This window comes from Bos javanicus, chromosome 9 (assembly GCF_032452875.1).
Source record: "Bos javanicus breed banteng chromosome 9, ARS-OSU_banteng_1.0, whole genome shotgun sequence".
In the NCBI taxonomy this organism is placed as follows: Eukaryota; Metazoa; Chordata; class Mammalia; order Artiodactyla; family Bovidae; genus Bos; species Bos javanicus.
The window spans coordinates 38,757,857-38,779,993 of NC_083876.1; the positions used below are offsets into that span (position 1 = coordinate 38,757,857).

Sequence of the window (22,137 nt, forward strand, 5' to 3'; positions counted from 1 at the left end):
TCCCAGCATCCAGCATCTGATGGATCCAGCAGCCCCACTGGTCCAGAATGTCTCTGTGTGCTGGAGGAGATCCTGCAGTCAGGAGACTCAGGCCCTGTGGCCCAGTGATCTTATGAGAGATGCTGATGATGCTTCATGGAGCCACAGAAGTGATCCATGGAATGGAATGTAGGAATTGGAATGTGGCCGCCACAAACTCACCTGTTCCCTATTCCCTTTGAGATGATATCATGGCAGTCCAGGCCAAGAAGATTGCTGAGAATGCCAGGGCTTTCAGAACTGTCCCTTTATGGTTTTGAGAAAATCATGGAGCTAAATATAGCCCCTTCTGTTCTGAGATCCATGTATTCTTCCCCATGTTATCTGTCATCAGAGTAAGACTTCTGAAAAGTCTGTGCTAGAACATTTTATTTAGGTGAAAATTAGCTTATTGTATGCCAAAATGCTTTTCAACTGAAGTGTCTTTGTTTTAGTGACCTCTTAAATTGCCCCTTTGATGGTGAGATTCAGACTGAGATTTTTAACCCAAGAGTTGCTCTAAAAGCTCCTTTTTCTCTCTAAAAGATAAGTAACCCATCATCTCCATCTTCCAGCTAACATTAAATAATGTGAGTATTGTATGACTGTTGTCATGCCCTTTGAAAACTAGGCAGTAGATTCTTTCTTGAGTTGAAACTAAAGAAAGATCAGGCAGACATTCAGCTTTCTCCCTAATTCATTTTCTTTTTTATTTATCAGACTAACTCATTTTGTTGGCTACTCAGTTAAGCTCATCAAGTGTTATCCCTAATCCATGTGACTGATTTCCAATCACAGCAGACTGACCATCTGTCTCCTAGGCTGCCAGGAAGTCAGAGCTGTCATTTGCGCCTGGGCTAGAAAGCCCGGTCATGACCCCGAGAGAACCCTTGGGCTCCAGCATGCCTCCCGTCCTCACATACATGTGCCTGTTATATCTATATTTTATTGAGCATCTGTTTTGTGGGCAAATAATGGTCTGGGTGCTATCTACTAATCTGAACCATATGTCCTATATGTAGAACAAAAGATGGTCAGGTATCAGTATACTTCCTATTAGTAATTAATAGTAGAGTGTGTTTATTCTTATTTTTTTAATTGACATAATTACATTTTACAAGTCGTGGGCTCCCCTTGTGGCTGAGTAGTAAAGAATCCTCCCCTGGGTTGGGAAGAGTCCCTGGAGAAGGAAATGGCAACCCACTCCAGTATTCGTGCCTGGAGGATTCCACAGACAGAGGAGCCTGGCGGGCTACAGTCCTTGGGGTCACAGAGTCAGACACGACTTAGCAACTGAGCATGCATGCACCTTTTACAAGGTATCAGGTCAGTTCAGTCGCTCAGTCGTAAAGCAGAATAATTTTAGTGACCTACACAAAATACAAACTCTTCCCTCACTCATGGCTTCTGCACTGATACCCTGAGGTGCTGAGGCGTGAAGAGGAGAAAAATGAGGAAACCGTCTCAGAACTGAAGGAGTGGAATTAAAACCATTACCAGAAGAATCACTCCTGTTTCTCTCCCACATGCCCGAGTAATGAACTGCCTAGCGTGGGCCTCCCTTGAGACAGTCATCTGGGTGGGCAGGAGGCAGCCCCAGTAGCAACCACACACCCACGTGAGACAGAATCCTGACAGGGCCGTGGAAATAAGGCCCTGTCCTGTGGAGATGGGCTCTGTGCGGCCTCCCGGAAACCCACTTACATTTACATCAGATCATCCCTTTGGTTTCCTCCCGACAGAACACTGTCTCCCACACCTGCGCATCTTGCTAGAACATAATTATGAGCTAGTAATTTAAATGAAACAAACTGCCTCCACCCTCAGTACCTAACTGATGCTGAATAACTGGGCAGGTTTCAGGTGCCCAGAAAAATGTATAGCACTGTTGATACCATGAAGACAGTTTTAAATCTAAAAGAACAGGCTCCATGGTAATCAGGACTTTGGCCTCGGGACACTTCAATTTCAAAATCTGAAGATTGTGGGAAGAGACCTAGCCAGTCTGTGCACTTTCCCCATTTGTCTTTAGAGATGGTGGAAGCCATTCTTGGCATCAGGGGAGGAATGAACAGAGGTGAGGTTGATGGAGGCACCATCGCACACCCTCCCTGAGAGCTGCCAACACCAGGAGGAAGGCAGAGGCAGCTTCACACAGGAAGGTAGAAAGTTCCCTTCACTTCTTTAGGAGAGGTTCATTATCTCATGTCCTGTTCATCATCATTCAAAAGTGTTTATTAAGGGCCAGGTTGCACCAGACGCTGTACTTGTGTTGGACTCAGTCTACCAAGGATCATAAACAGGATGCCCATGGAGAGAGTGTTCACAGAGGGGACACACCACCTGTGTGTGAAGGGAAAACCGGGGCTCTTTACCAGGGCTCACACTTAAGCCTTACCTCCTGAGTCACCCTGGGGCTTCCTCATTCCCTGCAGAAAGCACACATCCAGGGCAGCCTCCTGACAGGGTGGACAGCTCTGGGCCTTCTGCTGAAGATGAAGATGAAGGCCAATGATACTGATTCAAGCACCTTATAAGCCAAAGCTCACCCAGGCAACCAGAGAAGGAAGAGGAGGATGCAACAGTGAATTTGCCCAGATCTTGGGCTCTAGCCATCTTTGACCAGGAATCAGCACCCCAAGGATGGCCGCATAAACCTCAGGCTTGCTGAACCTTACCTATCACTTCTCTCCTGGAAGTCCTCTTATGGCTGCAGACACAGGTCTTGGGGGACCTAGCTCCAAAGACAGGTTTGAGCTGAAATTGTAAAGCTTCAGTCCCAGACCCTTTCAGTGGAGTGAGGCCCATCCATCACATACAGAGCTATAAAGGCACAGATTCCTGGGCCTCCCAGACCTGTGGAGCACACATAATCCCTAGTTCAGTGGGCATGTTTCTTTAGACGTACATGCGTTAAGAGTGGAATTATTGCTTATTGGATGGATTCATTTTCATCTTCACTAAATAATGCAAAATTGTTTTTCCAAAGTAGTCGTGACCAGTTTACATTCCACCAGCAGTATATGTGAATTCGGTGGTTCCTCAGTTTCACTAGCACTTGGTATTGGCAGACTGGAATCTCTGCCCCTGGTTTTACTCCTTTGTGTTGGAATTACAGTACAGAAATGAAGGAGTTGGGGTAGGGAGGTTTGGTCTGGTTTGGAAATGAATGATACTTTTGTCACCTGGCCTAAGTGAGAAAGCAAAAGTGCTCCGGTACCAACAAAGGGGTAAAATTGCTTATCTTCCAGGGGGGAGCAGAGTCAAAAAAGAGAGAAATTTATTCGAGCTCTCATTTTAAGCTGAAGAAGAGTCAGATGCTTGAGGCACAAAAGAAACAAGAATGGCAGGAAGGATTAACCAGCAAGATTTGAGAAGAGAAACAGACTTAAAACCATTGAAGTAAAATTAAAAATAAAGTTATTAAACAGCTTAACAGGTTTGGAAGGCAGGAAATAGGCTATATAATTGGTCTGTTCTATAAGAGATACACAGATCCACTAATATTTTTTAGCAACATTTTAACTTTAGCAATGGAACCTACATAGAAAATGCAAATCTTAGAAGAGAAGCAGGATGGTTAGGAAATGGGGTGGGATATAGAGGGGAGGGCATTCAGGTAATGGATGTCCAAATTAAAGATGAAACTTGATGGAACAGAGAATACCCAGGGGGTATAGTCCTTTTTTGGGGCTTCCCAGGTGGTGCTAGTGGTTAAGAACCCACCTAACAGCGCAGGAGACGTAAGAGATGTGGGTTCGGTTCCTGGGTCAGAAAGATCCCTTGGAGAAAGGAATGGCAACCCACTCCAGTATTCTTGTCTGGAGAATCCCATGTAGCCTGTGGGCTACAGTCCGTAGGATCATGAAGAGTTGGACACTACTGAAGCGACTTAGCACGCATGCATGCATAGGCTGCTTATACCCAGGACTATTCTTTTTTCACGTGGGCTGCTTTTGCTAATCAGCATGTTGGGTCAGTCTTTGTCAAAAAGAATTATGCACGGCTGTTGTCTGGGCTCACTCCAAGCATGTACCATTGTGACTCGCTGAGTCCATCTGAGTTGCATTGAACCAGCACTAGGACCGAGTATGAAACCACACTCAGGGTCATCGTTACCTGGAGTCTGTAAGGCAGCTCCCCAGGGGCTCGGCGTGAATGCTGGACAGGCCAGTCCTGCTTGGCGCCAGGACAGTTCACCACGGCTCAGAGCTGCCAATGGGTGACGATCACTTGTGGATGAGCAGGAGTTTTCATCCTCTGACCGCGGTGAGCTTGTAGACGTAAGCAGGGCTGTCATGGCTAAAACATGGGCATCTTCTGACACTGGCCCAAAGAATTTGTTCATAGTACAAATATCATACAAAGCTGAGATAGAACTGCTGCTTCTGCATCCTAATGAAAATGATCATGTTTGACTTGAAGGAGTAAACTCTGCAGAATCGGAGGCTTTGGTGTGCCCCTCTTGACTTTACACTGCCCTCACCGATAACCTTAGCACCTTCTTCAGGCTTCTCTTGTGGATGTTGGAGGGCCTTGCTGGATATTAGCTGTATCATCCCCTTATTTAGTGGGCAGTTGTCTTTCTTCAGATGTCGTGCACTGCAGATGTCTGTCTCTTTTGTCTGTTTTCCATTTCTCACTCCTACCAGCCCCTAGAGATCTTGGGATTCTTTCTGTGACAGGGCTATCAGAAAATGTAGCTTACACAGGCCCATAGAAATTGCCTCTGCTGCAATATGCATTCAGGTCTTTATTCTCACATGCAACAAAAGCTACAGCTTTGCTACAGTTGGAGATGATTTATGAGGTATGAATTATGCATAGGCAGGTAGCTAGAATGGATAGAGTTATTTGTCCAGCTGAGAAAGTCAAATGTTATACTCAGATGCCTCTCCATCCCCACTGTGTACAGTCCCTTCGCACTGTGGTCTGGCTTTCTGGTTCACCTGCACCGCTCTTTTCTCTTCCCCATTTCACTCTGTCTATCCAGACCCAGTTTCACTCCCACTAACTACCGGATAGGTATCAGCTGGATAATGAACAAATGCTTTAGCCTGCTAGCACATAGCTAGGGGTATGTATCTTAGATTCAGTCAGGTGTGGGTTAAAATCGAAGTCAATTGAGCTATGAGTCCTTGGGCAAGTAGCTTGACATTCCTGTACTTATTCCTGCATCTGTAAAACAGTGCCAATGATGATAATTCCCAGTTCACAGGCTGTTGATGGATCAAATGAGATAATTTGCTTATTGCACGTAGCAATGCCTCGGGCACCGTAGTGAACACGCAGTAGAACAGACAGGTAGTTGTTTATGATCTGGCTTCATTTCCAGCCACCTTTTGAGCTGCACACATCCATTCCATTAAACTATAAGCTTTTTTTTAGCAGGAGGTACCTTCATTCTGTAGCCCAGAGCCTCACAATATGCCCAACACACATTCCAGTGCTCTGTAAATATGGGACCAAGTCAAGTTAGCCCCTTGGAGCTGTGCCATACCACACCTCTGCTCTCCATGAGCAGCCCACCCCCTCCCCACCTGGGCCATGTCCAGTCACCTTTAGAGCTGCCAACCTGGGTGATTTGGGGCTCCCTCTGCACTTACTGCCCAACCCGAGTCCATTGACTCAGTGGCTTATCTCCCTCCTAAGTATATACAAGCGCCTCGAAGGCAGGACCTTATATACCTGACTTTATATCCACAGGTCCTTACACAGCTCCTGTCATGTAGAGAGAATAAGAATGTGTCTGCTGAACAAAGGCTGGAGGTAGGGCTGAGTGTAGATAAAAGGATGTGTGCAAAGCAACAAGAATGCAAGGGACTTGAGACAGTTGGAAACTGGTGATTTGTTACTATGGTGATTTCCGAGTAATTTTTGTTTAGGAGGATGGGAGGTTTGTTCTTATTTTTGTTGTCTTCTTAACTTCCTCATCTCTAGCAGTTCGGGAGGAGAACAGCTGTACCTAGCAACCCTAGAGTAGAGCAGGAGAGGAATAGAGTGGAGGTGTGGCGAGGGAGGAGGTGGGTCAAGACCAAAGCAGGTTATAAATGCCTGGGCTGGTTGAGCCAGGCCATAAGTTACTCTTCATTTTAGCCACAGAGCCAAGTGGAGAACATAGTCAAGTCTTCTGAAAACCACAGTAAGAAAGAGTGCTTTAAGCCAGAATGTAAAAAAATTTAAAAAACTGTAGGACATAGCAATGCCCAGCTCCCATTACATTGGTAAAACTCTCATAATATTCATGATGCAGGCTCTGGCTGTGGCGGGGGACATCTGAGCATTCAAAGCCAAACCTGACCACATATCAAGGTCCCTCTATGAGTCCCCATGATTGATAAGATTCAGCCTAGGGCTGAGGAGAGTGGAGAGCTGTCTGGGGACTCAGTTCTGCCTGAATATGTGCAGAAGGGCTCTGGGCCCCTTCAGGAATGTGAAGCTTGGAATGAACCCTGAAGGCTGCTTGTCAAAGACTACTGCTTGATTGATGAGGAAACCGGGCTGCACAGCGCTGGAGTGACATACTCCATACCACTTGGCTGCTCAGCAGCCTTGTTAAGGCTATGCCACTGCTTCCAGACCTTCTCTAAACCAGGTGCCTGGGACCAAGATGTCCTAGAAACTTGGAATCTAGCCCTAAACTAGATCACTTCAAGAAAAGAACACTGTAAGCCATAGTGTAAAAAAATAAAACCTGTAAGACATAACAGTGCCCAATTCCTATCGTATCACTAAAATTTTCACATCATTAAATCTGTCTTCTAATGAGGAACAGAACATTCTTCTCAAAAGGCAGAATGGGATAGTCAGGTCCAGGTCTACTGACTGGGTGACTCTGGACAAGTTACTTAAGTTCTGTGAGCCCAAGGTCCCTGGTGGTTCAGTGGTAAAGAATCTGCCTGCCAAGCAAGAGACGCAAGTTTGATCCCTGGGTCAGGAAGATCTGCTGGAGGAGGGCATGGCAACCCACCCCAGTATTCTTGCCTGGGAAATCCCATGGACAGAGGATCCTGGTGGGCTTAAGCCCATGGGGTCACTACAGAGTCAAGACATGACTTAGCAACTAAACAACAAAGGTTTCTTAAAAATATAATACCCTGCTCTGCAGATTGAATGAAATGCCATATGTGAAGTACAAGCAGAAGATAAGTTCTTTGTAAATGGTAGCTATTGTTACAATTCATTATGCTTATTATTCTACTAATCTACCTTAATCCAAGTTTAACTGTCAGTGTCAAAGGAGGTTAGAAGCTCTTCTTGGTTCTAGAGTCTGAGGGAAAAGCAAACAGGTGGCCAACAGAGCCCCAAACCCTTGACCTCTGTGTCAGATTTACTTCCTCCTTGTGTTGGGGTACAGGCTGCCTGTTATAACAAAAAGACCCCATTTCACTCCCCCCAGAAAACTAGTAGCTCACGGAGGATAGGTGTTCCTGCCTCTCGTGTTACGGTCAGAGATCAGAGCTTTGGGTGGTAAAGCTGAGTTCCACAAGGCCATCCGGGCCCAGGTTCCTTCTGTCGTGCTGCTCTGCTCTTTCCTGGTGGGCTGCCATTCTCTGCCTGGTTAATGCCAGTTTACCAGCACCACATTCACTTTCCAGCCCACAGGAAGTGGGAAAGAGAAGGGAGGGCAGCCCACTCTCTCTTGAGGAATGCAAGAGTTGAGTGTATCACACCCACTCTCAACCAGTTGTCCAGAATTAAGTGACAGGGCCACACCGTAGCTGCAAGGGAGTCTGAAAATGTGGTCTCTAGCTGTCTAGCCACATACCTAGCTAAAATTCTGTTACTGTGGAAGAAGCAGGGTGGATTCGGTGAGACAGCTCTCCCTCACCAGCTTTCATCCACCCACTACTTTATTTTCAGTGATGTGGATTTGGACCTCTGACCCTTCAGCCCCAGGGCAACCGCATCTGATACCAGAATCCTACAAGCTCTCGGAAAAAGGCAAGATAAACAGCTGTGCTGTCTTTAAGGAGATAATCTCAGATTCAGTAACTCCACAAGACAACAACACTCTGGGGGAAAAAAAAAATTCTGCCTTATATATATGCCAAGTGAAAAGTCAATATTGAATTGCTTTTACCATAAAATGTATGGTGGTATGTAAACTAAGTCTTCCCTCTTTTGGATTCGCTAACATAAATCTGACTGGATTTCGCCTGCCAACTAGATCATCAACGAGTAGTCCAGCCCACATAACCCAAGTTCCTCCCACACAACATGGCCACAGTTTGACATCCCAAATCCAAGTTTAATAGCTCCTGGGGAAAGCATCACTGATTGCTTTCATTGGTTCCTTGTTCTCTTCCTCCTACTTATTATCTCCCTCCTCTAATTTCCTTGTGTCTGTGTTGGCATTCAGCTTTGTGTTCATGAGTGCGAGCTCTTGAGAAAGCGTCACTGAAGCAGGTACCACATAATCAAGCTCCTTGGGCTCACTAAGGGTGAGGAAATGAAACTCAAGGGGAAGGCAGAGACTGTTCTCGTTCCCTTTAGGCGAGGAGATGGCAGGAGGAGGCTGCCCAGAGGCAGCTGGCCTCTATGCTCTCTTTGTTCCTGTCGCCACCCTCACAGTTGTTCCCTGTCCCAATGGAGGCCGTGGAATTAGGGGTCTGTTTTCTGATAGCCAGTTTATCAGCATTCACGCCAAAATAGCTGCCAAGAAGCTTTGAAATTCTAAACCGCTGCAAGGGATGCAGAAGTTACGGCTGCTGGTGTTGCTGATTCCTTGCAACTTGAGAAAGTGCCAACATAAAGATCCAGGGGAGGAGGGACCAGGCTTCATGTCCTTCTTCAAAGAAAAGGCCTCAGCCTCAGTTCCAGAAACACAGTGCAAATGGCCCCACCACCAGATTCTCAGGGAAGGAGATTTTGACGGGCTCTGACTTCATAAACCAGATACATAATCAGTGGAGAGGGAAGTTGCGGTCAACACAGACACGCGCTCAAGGGCAAAAAAGAAGAAAGTAAAATATGCTTACTCAGAGTCCATTCTGTTTCTTTAAAGGAATGGATCTTCCTGGCTGGAACTGGTGAATTAAAGGAAAAAAAGAATTCACTGTTTTTTGAAAGGAGGAGGCCCCATTTGCAGAATCATCTGGCAAGGAACCTCTATAGACCCTGGAAAGATTGGCAGAGCTAGTTTTTGTCCAGCCGTGGAGAGCGAACCCCCTCGGCTTTCATTCTCCGGGTTGGCAGGGAGGGGATGTTGATGACGCCTGTTCAAGCAGCTGCTTTGTGCTAGTGTGTTTTCTTGTGGCTCTGCCAGGTGACAGCCTGACCCTCGGGCCCTCGGCCAGTTCAACCCAGAAAGCCAGTGTCTGCCACCATGCCCCAGATGTGACACTGACTTTCCTGTCTCTCTTTGCTGATTCACAAATAGAAGCCTACTTTTTTGTTTTTATTTTTGTTTTCCTGTGATTGTTTTTCGATAACAGGGCCAAGGAGAGTGGAAAGAGGCTTGACCCCAAAGATTTACATTAGGAATAAACATCTCTGTTGGAACTTTTATGTTTCTAAAAACCTTCAGGTCAAATAAACCTCTGTTGGTTATTCCATGTGCTGCTTGGATTGCCCCAGATGCTAGGGCTTGTGGCTCAGAAGTCAAGGTCTCAGAAGGCTGAACATCCCAACAGGAAAGGGTGAAGGCAACAAGAGGACAAGTGAGAGCAAAATTCGGAACTTTTCTGTGTGGTGCCCCAAGCAAGTCCCTTTGCCTGTAACAAGCATCCCAAGAACAGCAGTACTTTGCTTCATCCTCCACCCTCTTGGATCCGTGCCCATGTGGGGTCTTCAGGCCTGTGCTCACAGAGAGGTCCTACAGATCCTCCATAACCAGAGCCCCTTGGTTGGGTTTCAAGGGTGACTTAAGTATCATCATCCTGAGTTTACTGGGTTTCCCCAACCACCTAGGAACTTGGGACCTAGAGATTCTCGAGAACCCATTCAGCCAGCCACCCCACTCCTGGTTCTGTTAGCCCAGATTCTGCCACTCGCCATCTCCATGGTCCTCTGAGTCGATTGTATATCATAGCTTTGCTCAGTCTGTGCCCCTAATTAGATTTCTCTGGGGTCTCTATGTCCATTCGCCACCCACACTCAATTCTGCTCCCTCACTGCCCACTTCCCAGCACAGGTGTGATGAAAACACACTCAGAAGTCTCTCTGTCTCTCTGTCCTTTGGTACCTTTTATCTTGACAACTTCTTGAAGGAGCGGTTGCCTCTTAGTAGCCTTGGGAATCGATCACTGTCTCTCCCTCTCTTAATTTTTCAGTTCACAATGCATACATCATCATTTTACAGTTGTTATCCACTTATACACAAATTAAGTCAGTAATTGATGAGAGTAAAAGGACCTTTCTTATTAACAAGTCAAGACGATTTATTCTCATTTTTTAAAATGGTGGATTCTCAGTATAGAAAATCTGAGAAACAAAGAAACCAAGAAGACGTTGCCCATGATGTTATCCCCTGCACACAACCAGCAAATGTCTTGGTATCTTTCCTTCCAAAGATTTCTCTAGGCGTTTGTTACCTACTTGCAATCTTGTGACCCTTCTTATTATAGCAGGAGCATTTTTTCCATGTTAGTAATCATTTTCTTTAAGCATAAGTTTTAACTTCTGTTTAACTTTACATTATGGCCTTACAATATACTTAGCTATTGTCTTCTTATTAAATAATTAGCACACTTTATAATTTTTTGAATTATAAGTAACACCTCATAGGATCTCTTCATGTGTCATTTTTTTAAAAAAGCATCTCTCTAGCACAGATTCAGAGGTTAAAGAGAAGACCCATTTTCAAGTTTTGGGTTTTTTTTTTAATAATGTTGCCCTGTTGATTTACAGAAAGTTACATGCTAACTCCTGGTCTTCTGTCAGCAGTGTATGAGAATAGTCATCACTATTGGGCAAACATCGTCTTAAAATTTCATTGACTTAGAGGTGAAAGTAACTCACCAATCTAAATTGTGTTACCACTGAAGGCAAATATATTTTAAGGTTGTTTTTTACTTTCTTTGAATTGCCAGCTCACATGCTTTCCTATTTACCTAATCTTAGAGTTGTCTTATCTGTATAAATTCCTTATGTGTTAACCCTAGAGAATTGAAAGCATATGTCCACACAAAAGCTTGTTCATGAATGTTTACAGCAGCATTATTCATAATAGTCAAAAGTGGGAACAACCCACACGTCTATCAGCTGATGATCAATAAACAAGTGATATATCCATACAATAGAGTACTTTTCAGCCATAAAAAGGAATGAAGTACTAAGCCATCTATGAATGTTATGCCAAGTAGCCAGTCAGAAAAGCCACATACTGTGCAGAAGAGGCAAATCCATAGAGACATAAAGTAGATTGGTGTTGCCAAGGGCTAGGCTGAGAACGGGATGGGAAATAATTGCTTAATGGGTACACGTTTCTTTTTGGGGTGATGAAAATGTTGGAATTAGATAGTGGTGATGGTTCCTTTGCAAATATATTAAAAACCACTAAACTGTACACTTTAAGAGGGTGATTTTATGGCATATGAAATATATCTCAATAAAAATAAGACAAAATTTTAAAGTGCTAACCACAAGGAATTTTTCCATGGTCCAAGAAGTGATGGGGGAAGGTCTGAAGAACAATCAGTGCCCTGTTTCTTTCTGAACCCTTTGTTTGGCATAGACAGTTTAAATCTACCTTTATTTTTATCACCATTCACTCTTGTCCTAACCGTGACATCCAAAAGTGAAGTGAGTGTAAGAAGAAAGTGTTCTTCACTCCTTTTGGAGCTTTTCCACAGTTTGCTATTAAAACCTCATTTGTGCATTTGGGTTTGGGAATGGTTCCAGCAGTTAGTTGACTGCAGTGTTAAATCTCACCATTGGGGTCTAATGCTTCCATTTCTTTTTATTAAGTGCTTGTGGGTCCCTGGGCGTCAGGGAATGGAAGGTTGCACAGAGGGAAAGAGAATGTGTTGCCAGGGTATTAGCTGCCGCCTAGCAGCCTGAGGGTCATTTGAACAGGACAAGCCAGAAAGAGGAAGCCAGCAGATGTTCTAGGTGCCAGGAATGTGGCTTTTTCTTAAACTAATGTGACATTTTAAGAGTGATTTCTATTAGTTCAGTTCCCTTGCTCTGTGGTATGGAGCAAGGTCCTTCCTCCTCACCCTCCAAAGGCCGTTGTTGCAAAGCCGAGCGTCAGTGATCCAATGAGTCCAACTCCACCTCTTATTATTTCTGAATCAAAGTTTTAACTTGATTTTTCAGTAGGCTCTGGTTCTGCCACTGTTGCCTGTGGAAAGGGTCTGCCTTGTAGATGTTCCTGCTTTCACTTCTTCTCTCCACAAAGATGTAATATTATTTTATCACCTGTGTTTGGTGGGGGGAGCTCTCACTCTGAGGGCTCCCCAGAGTAGAAACCTATTATTGTTGTGCTTGGAGGAAGCATTACATGTGTATAGCTCAGTTTATGCAGTCAACATGTTCCAGAAAGTTTACATAATGTAAAGCACATCATGTTTTCAGTGCAGTAGGACAGCTCTGTTTTACACTAAGGAACCCAATGCTGACTTCTTTCTGGTATCTATAAATATCCTGCCATGTCTAGGAAGTATCAGGAAACTAAGGGTTGCTCTAATGTCATTGGCACAAACGTTCATTAAGATGCCAAACCACATCAAGGAAGCTGGTGACTCACCATACCTGGCGTGGTACCAGCACCCTTGCTGAGCCCGCTGTCTCAAGGGGTGGGCTGGGGATCTGGAGGAGCGGGGCCCAGTCCCTGAAATCAGGGCATGCATTAGTCATGCACATGAGGGTGGGTTCTGTGGAGTCAGGGACCTTCTCCACCGGTCTCTCCCTCCACTCCTCCCACCCTGGTGCCCACACCCTTGCGTGGACTGACCTAGATTCCATGGGGCAGGAGGCAAGGCTAGTGTAGAGGCTCCATGGGCTGGCCAAGAAGTCAGCCTGTCTGGCTTCAAATCCCATCCCCACCCCTGACTGAGCTGTAGACAAATTCCCGAACTTCTTTGATCCTCCATTGTACAGTGAGAGCAAAGAGCAATCCCCCATCTTAGGGTTGTCATGAAAATTTAGTGAGAAGACACGTTCCAGTACATAGCAGGGCACCTGGCTTGCAGGGCACCTTTGCTTAATAATGGTCATTGCTGCTGAGATTGGGAGCCTTCATCTCTGTGATGCCCCATCCCACCAGAATATAATAAGTATTTATTTTCTGTTGCCCTGTAACAAATTATGACAAACTTCCTGATTTAAAACAATGCCCATTTATCAGCTAACAGTTCTGAGTCACAAGTCCAGACGCAATGTGGCTGCTCTCTCTGCTTGCAAGGCTGAAATCAGTGTATTGGCTAATAGCATTCTCATCTGGAAGCTTGAATGGGGAAGAATTCATTTCCAGGTTTTTTAGGCTTCTTGACCCAACTCAGTAGTTCCTTGTGGTTGTAGGACTGAGGTCCCCGTTTCTTTGCAATCTGCCAGGTGGGGGCTGTTCTCAGCTCCTAGAGGCCACCCATATTTCTGGCCACGTAACTCCTGTCTTCAAAGCCAGCAGGGGAAAATATCCCTTCCATGAAATGCCTTTCACACTTTGAATCTACTTCTCCAAAAAAAGGCCAGTTCCTTAAAAGGGCTCACATGATAATGTCAGGTCTATCTAGGATAATCCCTCTTCAATTAAAACCAACTGTGCCAAATAAGAGAGCCTAAACACAGGAGCCATGATTCCATCATCCACAAGTCCCAGGGACTATCTGGGGCTTATCTACAGGAGGTGGGGATCTTGGGCACACCTTAGAGTTCTGCAACACCTTTTCAACAAGGCAGGTACTTCACGCCTGCCTTCCAGTTGGCAGCAAAAAGAGGATTTTCCCTCACTGGCATGGTCTTTTGTGTTCATTTTTCATAACTGGGCTGCAGCCACTGGCTGGACCCAGCACCAATGCTGTGTGTGGTTCAGACCTCAAGTATTTACGTCTCTAAAATGCCATCCCAGCTGTGACCTTTTCCCTGCTTTGGGAAGTGTTTGTGCTTCATAAAGGGTTGAGTGTGGTCCTGTCTCTCTCTAGCCTCCCCAGACATCCCTGGTCCCTCTGTCCTGGCTGTCCCCATCAGACAGCACTGCCTGCAGGGGGTCAGGACCCAGGATCCCACAGAGAGGAGAGCCATATTGTAAAAGATATGAAAACGCTGAGACACTGGAGTGACAGATACTGTGGCCCAATTACCACTGCTACCAGTGAGGCCCTCCTCTGTCTCCGAATGTCCTGCGTCCAGCTGTTCCATGGGGAAAGCTAAGGAAAGCCTTCCCCAGACTCTCAGGGATTAGTTTCCCCATCGAGGACACAGAAATATATACCTCAGATTGATTCTTGTGGGTATTTCCAGTCTTACAAGGATCAAGAGTTCCCTGCCATGAGTCTTCTGTCCTGAAGTCAATCCATTTCTCATGTGACTCTGCCACATCTTATCCATTTGCCTCGCTATTACTGTTGACTAGAAAAGGGTGTTTGGTTGTGAAGCTGCCAGTTTTTGCTTTTTCCCCAGAGAAGTCGATGCAGCTGTGCAGTCAATCTACAGTTGAGCTTTGAATACCTTTCCAGCTGTCCCCAGCTCAGTTACTTGTGTCTGGTTTCCAGGTTCTTAATTTAGTTCCCTTTCCCATTCTTTTACTTTCCTCGTGATACCCACCCAGGTAGAGCAGAGAGCAGCTAAAGGGATGGTGAATGAGAGCCCCAGGAATCATGCCACATCAGCACCCAGGCCAGTGTGTTCTCCCTGTCACTCTCCAGAGTCTGGGCTGTCAAGAGCCTTGCTGCCACTTACGTCTGAGAGCTCTTCTCTTCTCCACACCCACCTCGGTTGGTTTTTCAGGCAAAGTGCTTACATTGTTGAAATTGTTGTCGGTTTCACCTTCCTCCTCCTGCTATCCTATTTGTGTGTCTCAAGAGAAAATAATTTGCTTTTTGCAGAAGACCGCCAGTGGCTATTTTCCTTTTCTGGTACTTAGCTCTCTCACATGCCTGAAATCTCACAAGTCCTGCTGTGGTGTAACCTGGGCATACAGGTGTTGCTTCATTGATTGGCATATGAGGAAATGTGGGCGAATCTGGGTTTAATGTGCATCTAACCAACCGGACCGGGTTCTGTGGCATCAGTGGAGGGAATGTACATTCCACCAGACTCATGCTAGACCAAAGTAGCCTGTGCCCAGAGTAGCAGATAGATTCCATCCTTCATGTCAGCTTCCGTCAACCACTCAAGGGCTATGTGAAAAAGGATTCTGAGGCCACCTATGTGATGGAGGGGTGATGTCCATCACTCTCATAGGAAGAGGGCGTGGAAGTCCTGGGATGATTCTTTCTTTAGTGATTTCTGCCCATTGTTTCATGCTTTTGTGGCACATATGAAAGCACCCACAAGACTAAGGAAATTTTAAGTAAATCAGGTTTTACTTACATAGTAGAAGCAGAGCCCCTATGTTCGCAGAAAGACTGGAGAATAGGGGTCTTCACAGCTCTAATCTATACCTTAACCACAGGTACAGGATCCTGCTGGTCAAAGTGCTGTGCATCAGTTTTTCTAGGCATGGTAATGTGCGGAGGACAATGGTCATGATGTATGATTTACTGATCAGAGTACTCCCAGGGCCCCACTTTTGAATGGCATTATTCAGCATTTCCCAGTGCCGCACAGATCTTGAGCTAGTGTATTAGTGCTTTATATGTTCACGATGGATGCACAGCATGGGCCATAAAAGCCACACTACAGAACTGTACATAATAAGGATGTTTTTATTTTAACCTGAATGCTCAGAACTTTTCTTCATGGCAAGGAGCCTGAAGTCACACTCAGTACAACTCATAGCATCTTCTGACCCCTTTCATCAGGAAATAGTTAGTCTGACCACCTCAAGTGGGAAGAAGAAGACCACAAGTTCTTATACAAATATTTTCATTGAAATGTAGCTTTTAATGACTTGAGCCTGCATTTCCTGATTTATTTCCTTTTCTTCATGTTTGTCAACAAAGTGAAGAGGCTAAGCAAGATCCAAGTAGAAACATTTCTTAGGCAAAATTGCAAGCACGTGAAGGGGTAACAGAGCTGTCCCTTCTAGCAAAGAGAATTGTTTTCTACAATTCTGATTGAGTTTGGGGTTTCTGCATTTAACATGTAACACTTAACTTATTGAGTACCTGCTGTGTTTCAGGCACTGTTCTGGGCACTGGGGATGCAATAATGAAACAAAAACCGAAGAATAATCACTGCTTCCAAGGAGCTTACTATTTGTTTCCTTCCATTGTTTCATAGAATTATATAAAAGCTGTTAAACATTTATTACAGTAGTAATACTTTTTTTAGTAGATTTTTTCTTTTTGGATATTTGTGAGTTACATTTTATTTGGGGCAAAATGAAGACTGCAGCCCCGGAGGCAGCACCTTAGATAGCTCTGAGAGACTGGTCCCAGTAGATTCTTGAAAGATTTTTTTTCTTAGTTTGGTTAGATGTAGGGTTCTGTTTTCAATAGGTTTCTGATGTAGGGTTTTTTTTTGATAGAATTGAAAGAGTAGTTTGTAGTGAGAGTTCTCAGTGGTTTTAGATGATATACTCTGTCACAGGAATGAACTTCTCGAGAAAAAAACAGCACTTTGTGTCAGTTTTTTAAATTGCCTTTTTCGCCCCAGCATACCTGTTCTTCCAAGGAAGGCATTCTGGACTGCAGTGTTAATCACATGCGTATAAGGAAACAGCTCTTATACTGTTTCAAAGATATAGCTATAAATTCTGTCTTCTTCGTAATTCAGGATTTCTCAAGCTCCATGCATTCACATTTGGAGCCAGGTAATTCTCTGTTGTTAGAGGCTGTCCCGTTCACCCTAGGAGGCTTTGCAGCTCCCTTGGTCTCTTGCCATTGGATACCAGCAGTCCTCCTTACCCTCAAGTTGTGCAGCCAGACATGTCCCTTGGTCATGGGCCACCAAGTCCCCCGCGGCTGAGAACCACTGGCATGAATGATGTGATTCTGTGATGCAGGTCACATATCCTCCGATTACAGCAAGTCAGTGGAATCTCTGAGAAAAGCACCTAGGACAAGCAGTGTGTTATTGGCCTTTGTAGAAGCTCAGGGCAACGTTCCACCATGAAAGGGTTAATATAAAGTGAGCAAGATATTTACCAGTCTTGTGAAGTAACACCAACAACAAATGATGAAAATCCTTCAGCCAATCATGCCTTGGAGATACTTTGCATTTCCTATTGGAAACTTGTTAAAAATCACATTCGTTTACCATAAGTTAGAGAGCATGTTGGACAGAGTACACTGTAAGTTAATCTGGAATGATTTACGCGTAAATGTGTTCCAGATTTGGTGAGCTCAGCTCGAGCAGCAGGCGGCTTGTTTCCAAACATTTCCATTCTCAGGAACTGACATTCAGTTCAATAAGTATTTACTGAAACATGTAATGTGAGAGGGCCTTAAACAGTCTGATATTGCTTCCATGACCCCAGCTGGCATGGAAGCAGTGCTCAGAAAAGTGCCCCCCCAGAGTGTCTGTGTCTGATGTGGCACCCCCATCTTGGTTTGCGAGATATAGAGAGATACTAGTTCCTTCCTTGCCCTTCACCGCCTCATGTCCCCTCTCGTCCTGTACCAGCTGTACTCTCCCCGGTGGATACATGTAATTACACGTGATGTCATGTGTTTCTTATTTGGTTCTTTGGTCCCAAATGGGCCACTTTTCAGAACTTGGCAGGGACATCCATTGCATTTTCTACCTCCCCGCCAACAGCTGGACAGGGTATTGCAGTCCAAAGTGGGGTCATTTAACCAACTCACCTTCCATTTTTTAATCTTCTTCACGTCTCACACATGCTGGTAGATTCTAAAACACAGGGCACGGTACTGATAAAAGTTGCTGGAAGAAGGGTTGGCTTTGAGGCAGAAAGGATAAAAGAGAAACAGTGGTTAGAGAATTTCCTCTCATTCAGTTGCTCTTTATTGAGCACCCACTATGTGCCAGCCACTGGCAATATAGCAATGACAAAAACGGACAGGACACTGCTCTCCTGGAGCTCACAGTCTACTGGGCAGTGAGACACGTGGGAAGGCCATGTTTTCATATGGCACAATAGATGCTGTAAAGAGAGAAACCAAGATGCCATATGAGCACTGAGGAAGAGCAGCACCCCAGCCTGGGGGATGGCGGGGAATTAGAGAAGGCTTTGCAGAGGAAGTGGTGTCTTAACTGAGACATGAAGATTATGTTGTGTATCATAAAGGGAGAGGGAGGGACTTACTTCCCTGGTGGTCCAGTGGTTAAGACTTCACCTTCCAATGCAGGGAGTGTGGGTTCAATCCCCGGTCAGGAAGCTAAGATCCCACATATCTCTATGGCCAAAAACCAAAACGTAAAACAGAAACACCACTGTAACAAATATAGACTTTTTTTAAATGGTCCATATTAAAAAAAAAAAAAAACAGAGAGGAGAGGATAAAGGGGTTCAAAGCCATGTTCCAAGGACGAAAGGTGAGTGGGAAGAATAGAATCTTAAGCACTGAGAAGTTAGGCATGTTTAGATGGTAGAGTGAGAGACAGGAGGGCTGAGAAGTAAACGAAGAGGAGCCAGTGACAGACGAGCTTCAGGACTCTTACGAGAACACTTGGGTCTTAGCTGATGCCCTTTACTGAGACCAGCACCGACACAGTAGGTTTAATTGGAAGGAGGATGGGGTGACAGTGACTCAAGTTTTAATTCACCACTAATTCTAGAATATGGGAATGAGCTTTTAAGTGTTTCTGAAAGATGTCAAAAGCTAATGGAAATTTAAAAAATTAATTAGCCTGTTTAAATGATTTTGTGACTGTAGGCTATCATGACATCCTGCAAATACACTCAGCCCTCTCAGTTTCTGCCAACTGTATTTTTTTCATCTAGTGATTATTTCTTAATTTTGATACTTATCATCTTATTGCTTAAAATTTAGCAAATGTGTGTCTGTGAATGAGTACCCATGAATGAAGAAGTACAGTAAGCTATTTAAGGGCTATATTCTGGCTTTTCCAACATGCCTGTATTCTCTTTAGATTTCCTTTGCTGTGATGGAGGGTTTTATTCTAATGTTTTATTCTAATACTGCACAGATTAATTTTTGAGAGCATACACTATTTTTTAAGATGACTAGAGAAAACCAAGTTATATTTTTGGACAGTCTTTAGGCAGATATCTGATATTACAGGATTGTAAGGGTGCAGACCTCATGTGAGGGAAAATATTGCATGGTGAACATAATGCTGTGTGTTGATCCCATTGCCAGAGCATATGAGGGATAAATGTGATGGTCAAGTTAAGGGCATTGAGATTGCTTCCAACCGCCAACCCTAGCCTCAGCTTTCCATGGCCCTCTAGGCGTGAAATACTGCATGAGAACTTTGTAAAAGATTCCCCTTTATAGTCAAGCGACCCAGCCACTAGGGGGCATCCAAGTTCACGTGCCTCTTTCTGTTTGTTTTCCACAGGAATTTAGATAATGGGCTGTGTGCAATGTAAGGACAAAGAAGCAACAAAACTGACGGAGGAGAGGGATGGCAGTCTGAACCAGAGCTCCGGGTACCGCTATGGTACAGACCCCACTCCTCAGCACTACCCCAGCTTCGGTGTGACCTCCATCCCGAACTACAACAACTTCCACGGGGCCGGGGGCCAAGGACTCACCGTCTTTGGGGGTGTGAACTCTTCGTCTCATACTGGGACCTTGCGAACAAGAGGAGGAACAGGTCAGGATGAAGCTACTCTTAAATCTTTTAGCCATTGAACATTTGTGCTCCTTTGGTGTTTAAGTTTTTAACCACTCTCCAGCTCCCTGCTACCAGATGAAAGGCTCTTAAAATCACTAAAGCTTGATGGACAAATCTAGATACCAGCAACAGCGGCATGGGGGTCCCCCAGCTGCTGCTCTGTGAGAATCCTGTGAGGGTTACGAGGCACAACTTTCTGCTGATCATTTGAGGCCAGTGGCTCTCAACCTTGGCTGGATGGCTTGGAATTATTAGGCAGCTTTTTCAAAATATAGATACCTGAGCCCCACCCCCACCCCCAATCCCAGATCTTTTGAATCAGAAGTTTCAGGACTGGATATGAGCATGGATGTTTTGAGTTCTCCAGCTATGAAAGCACTCCTTCCCCACAACCCCCAGTTCAGACTGTTTCCAGGGGAGTACCTGCCCTTTCAGCTTTCTAATTAACCTCCATCCTGCCGGTCACTTCCCAGCTGGTGGGCTCATTTGGCTATATTATTTTTTGGCAATTTGTCTCCACTGATTCTCTCTCTAATCCTCCCATTGTCTTCTATATGACAGAGTTTATCAGCGCTCAAGTATTTTCATCTCTTTTGTATTTTAAAATTGAATCTTATGTATCCTTAAGGGATCTTCTCTCTTTTTTTTTTTTAACTTTTCCTTTTCTTTTCCCTAGGCTGTGTTTCACTGCTATGTGCATTTGCTGACTTAGCTAATACTTTGTAAAATATCTGGCGTGTGTTCTCAGACATATGTTTTCTGAAATATTTGTAAGATATCTCATGCATCCTTAATCTTCCAAAGCCTCTCCCAGTATGTGAACCATGGTAACTAGATATTTGACATAACTTGTTCCAAAACTGTCTTATTTATTATAAAAGTTTTTTAAATATATATATATATAATACATCAATCCATATGTTCTCAGTTCAGCTGGGAGCAGAGGTCTTATAAAATAGCCTACTATTACTTTTTACGTGGGGAATTGGCACTACCAAGGCCTCTCTTCCCTCTGCACCAAACAGGGTAGTGTAGTTATATCCAGGGGACCTGACCCAGAGCTTTGGGCAACTAGCTACTTCTGTGCTGCCAACACTTCACACTCTGTTCAGTAGAAAAAAATATTTATTTTCATCCTTATGGTGAATGTAGTTTTCCCTTGAGAGCAGGCCTTTCATGGGTGACTGGAGGCTGAGCACACTCCCTTATCCTTCCAGCCTTCCTGGAAGGTACCTGGAATGGGGGGCTGAAGGAAAGAAATCATCAGGCAGTCTAGGGACGTCTGTCTCTGGAGGATGCAGCGGGGAAAACGGGCCAGAGATGCACCCAGCACACACACCCCGTGCCTGCTGGGAGAAGGCGTGCGCTCTGCTGTCTCTCCCTGGGCCTCATGTGGCTCCTCATGGGGGCAAAGCGTGTCTTGTCAGTGCTGCAGAGCGCTGCCCATCTGAACTGAATGTTGCTACTTGTTGCCCTTGGTTGTGGCCAAAATGTAATATTAATATCTGTCTATTCTCGAAGACTCATTCCAAGTGTGCAGAGAGAAATCCTTCAGCCCTGGGTTTTAGTCAGCTCAAATAATGCTTCCTTTCACAAAGACTGAGGCATAAATTCAGCTCGTGACTCTGGTTTCACGCATTAGTTACAACACTGCCTGATGTTATCAGTGCTGATTAGATGTAAATTTTGAGAATGAGGCTTTAGTGAAGATTTAATCTCTTGGAATTAATTTTCCCTGGTGTAATAATCTCTCCCATTTTGATTTTGTTTTTTTGTCAGGAGTGACCCTGTTTGTGGCCCTTTATGACTATGAAGCACGGACGGAAGATGACCTGAGTTTTCACAAAGGAGAAAAATTTCAAATATTGAACAGCTCGTAAGTTCGGAGAGGGAGAAGAAAGCAGGCATGCCTTTCAGGCCGGGAAGTGATTCTAGTGTTAGCAGTCTGCACCTTTTTTCATATCTCTGAAATGCTAAGAGAGCACTTGCTCATCAATCCATTAATTCTTAGCAATTTAACTTGAGGAAAGAAGAGTCAATGAACCAGTGTGGTATTCTATGGTTCTGTGTGTCCAGGGAGCTTTTTGGGAGCGTAGAAGCAGAGTCAATGGTTTTGGTTTAAAGGCTGTGGAAACACCAGGATCTCCCTCTACAAATCCACAGTTTCAGATGATTGGCATGGGGGGCTTGCCTGTCCACATTACCCTCTCTCTGCCCTGAGATTTTCTTCAGATTTCACGTGTCACCCTGGCCTCATGAAACGCTGGCAACACATTCCATTTTCAAAACCGCTAGATATTCTAATTG

The 22,137-nt window shown here is 44.7% G+C and overlaps 1 protein-coding gene across 6 annotated transcripts in view; it reads left to right on the plus strand.

Annotated features, from left to right (window-relative positions):
* The window catches only part of FYN (FYN proto-oncogene, Src family tyrosine kinase), a 212,451-nt gene that overhangs the window by 139,578 nt on the left and 50,736 nt on the right, over window positions 1-22,137 (plus strand). For all 6 annotated transcript variants that reach the window (XM_061428667.1, XM_061428671.1, XM_061428672.1 and 3 more), the window contains 2 exons: window positions 19,552-19,809; window positions 21,610-21,706. In XM_061428667.1, the coding sequence (XP_061284651.1) occupies window positions 19,563-19,809; window positions 21,610-21,706 (344 nt within the window). In that variant the 5' untranslated portion in view covers window positions 19,552-19,562. The remainder of the gene's footprint in view (window positions 1-19,551; window positions 19,810-21,609; window positions 21,707-22,137) is intronic.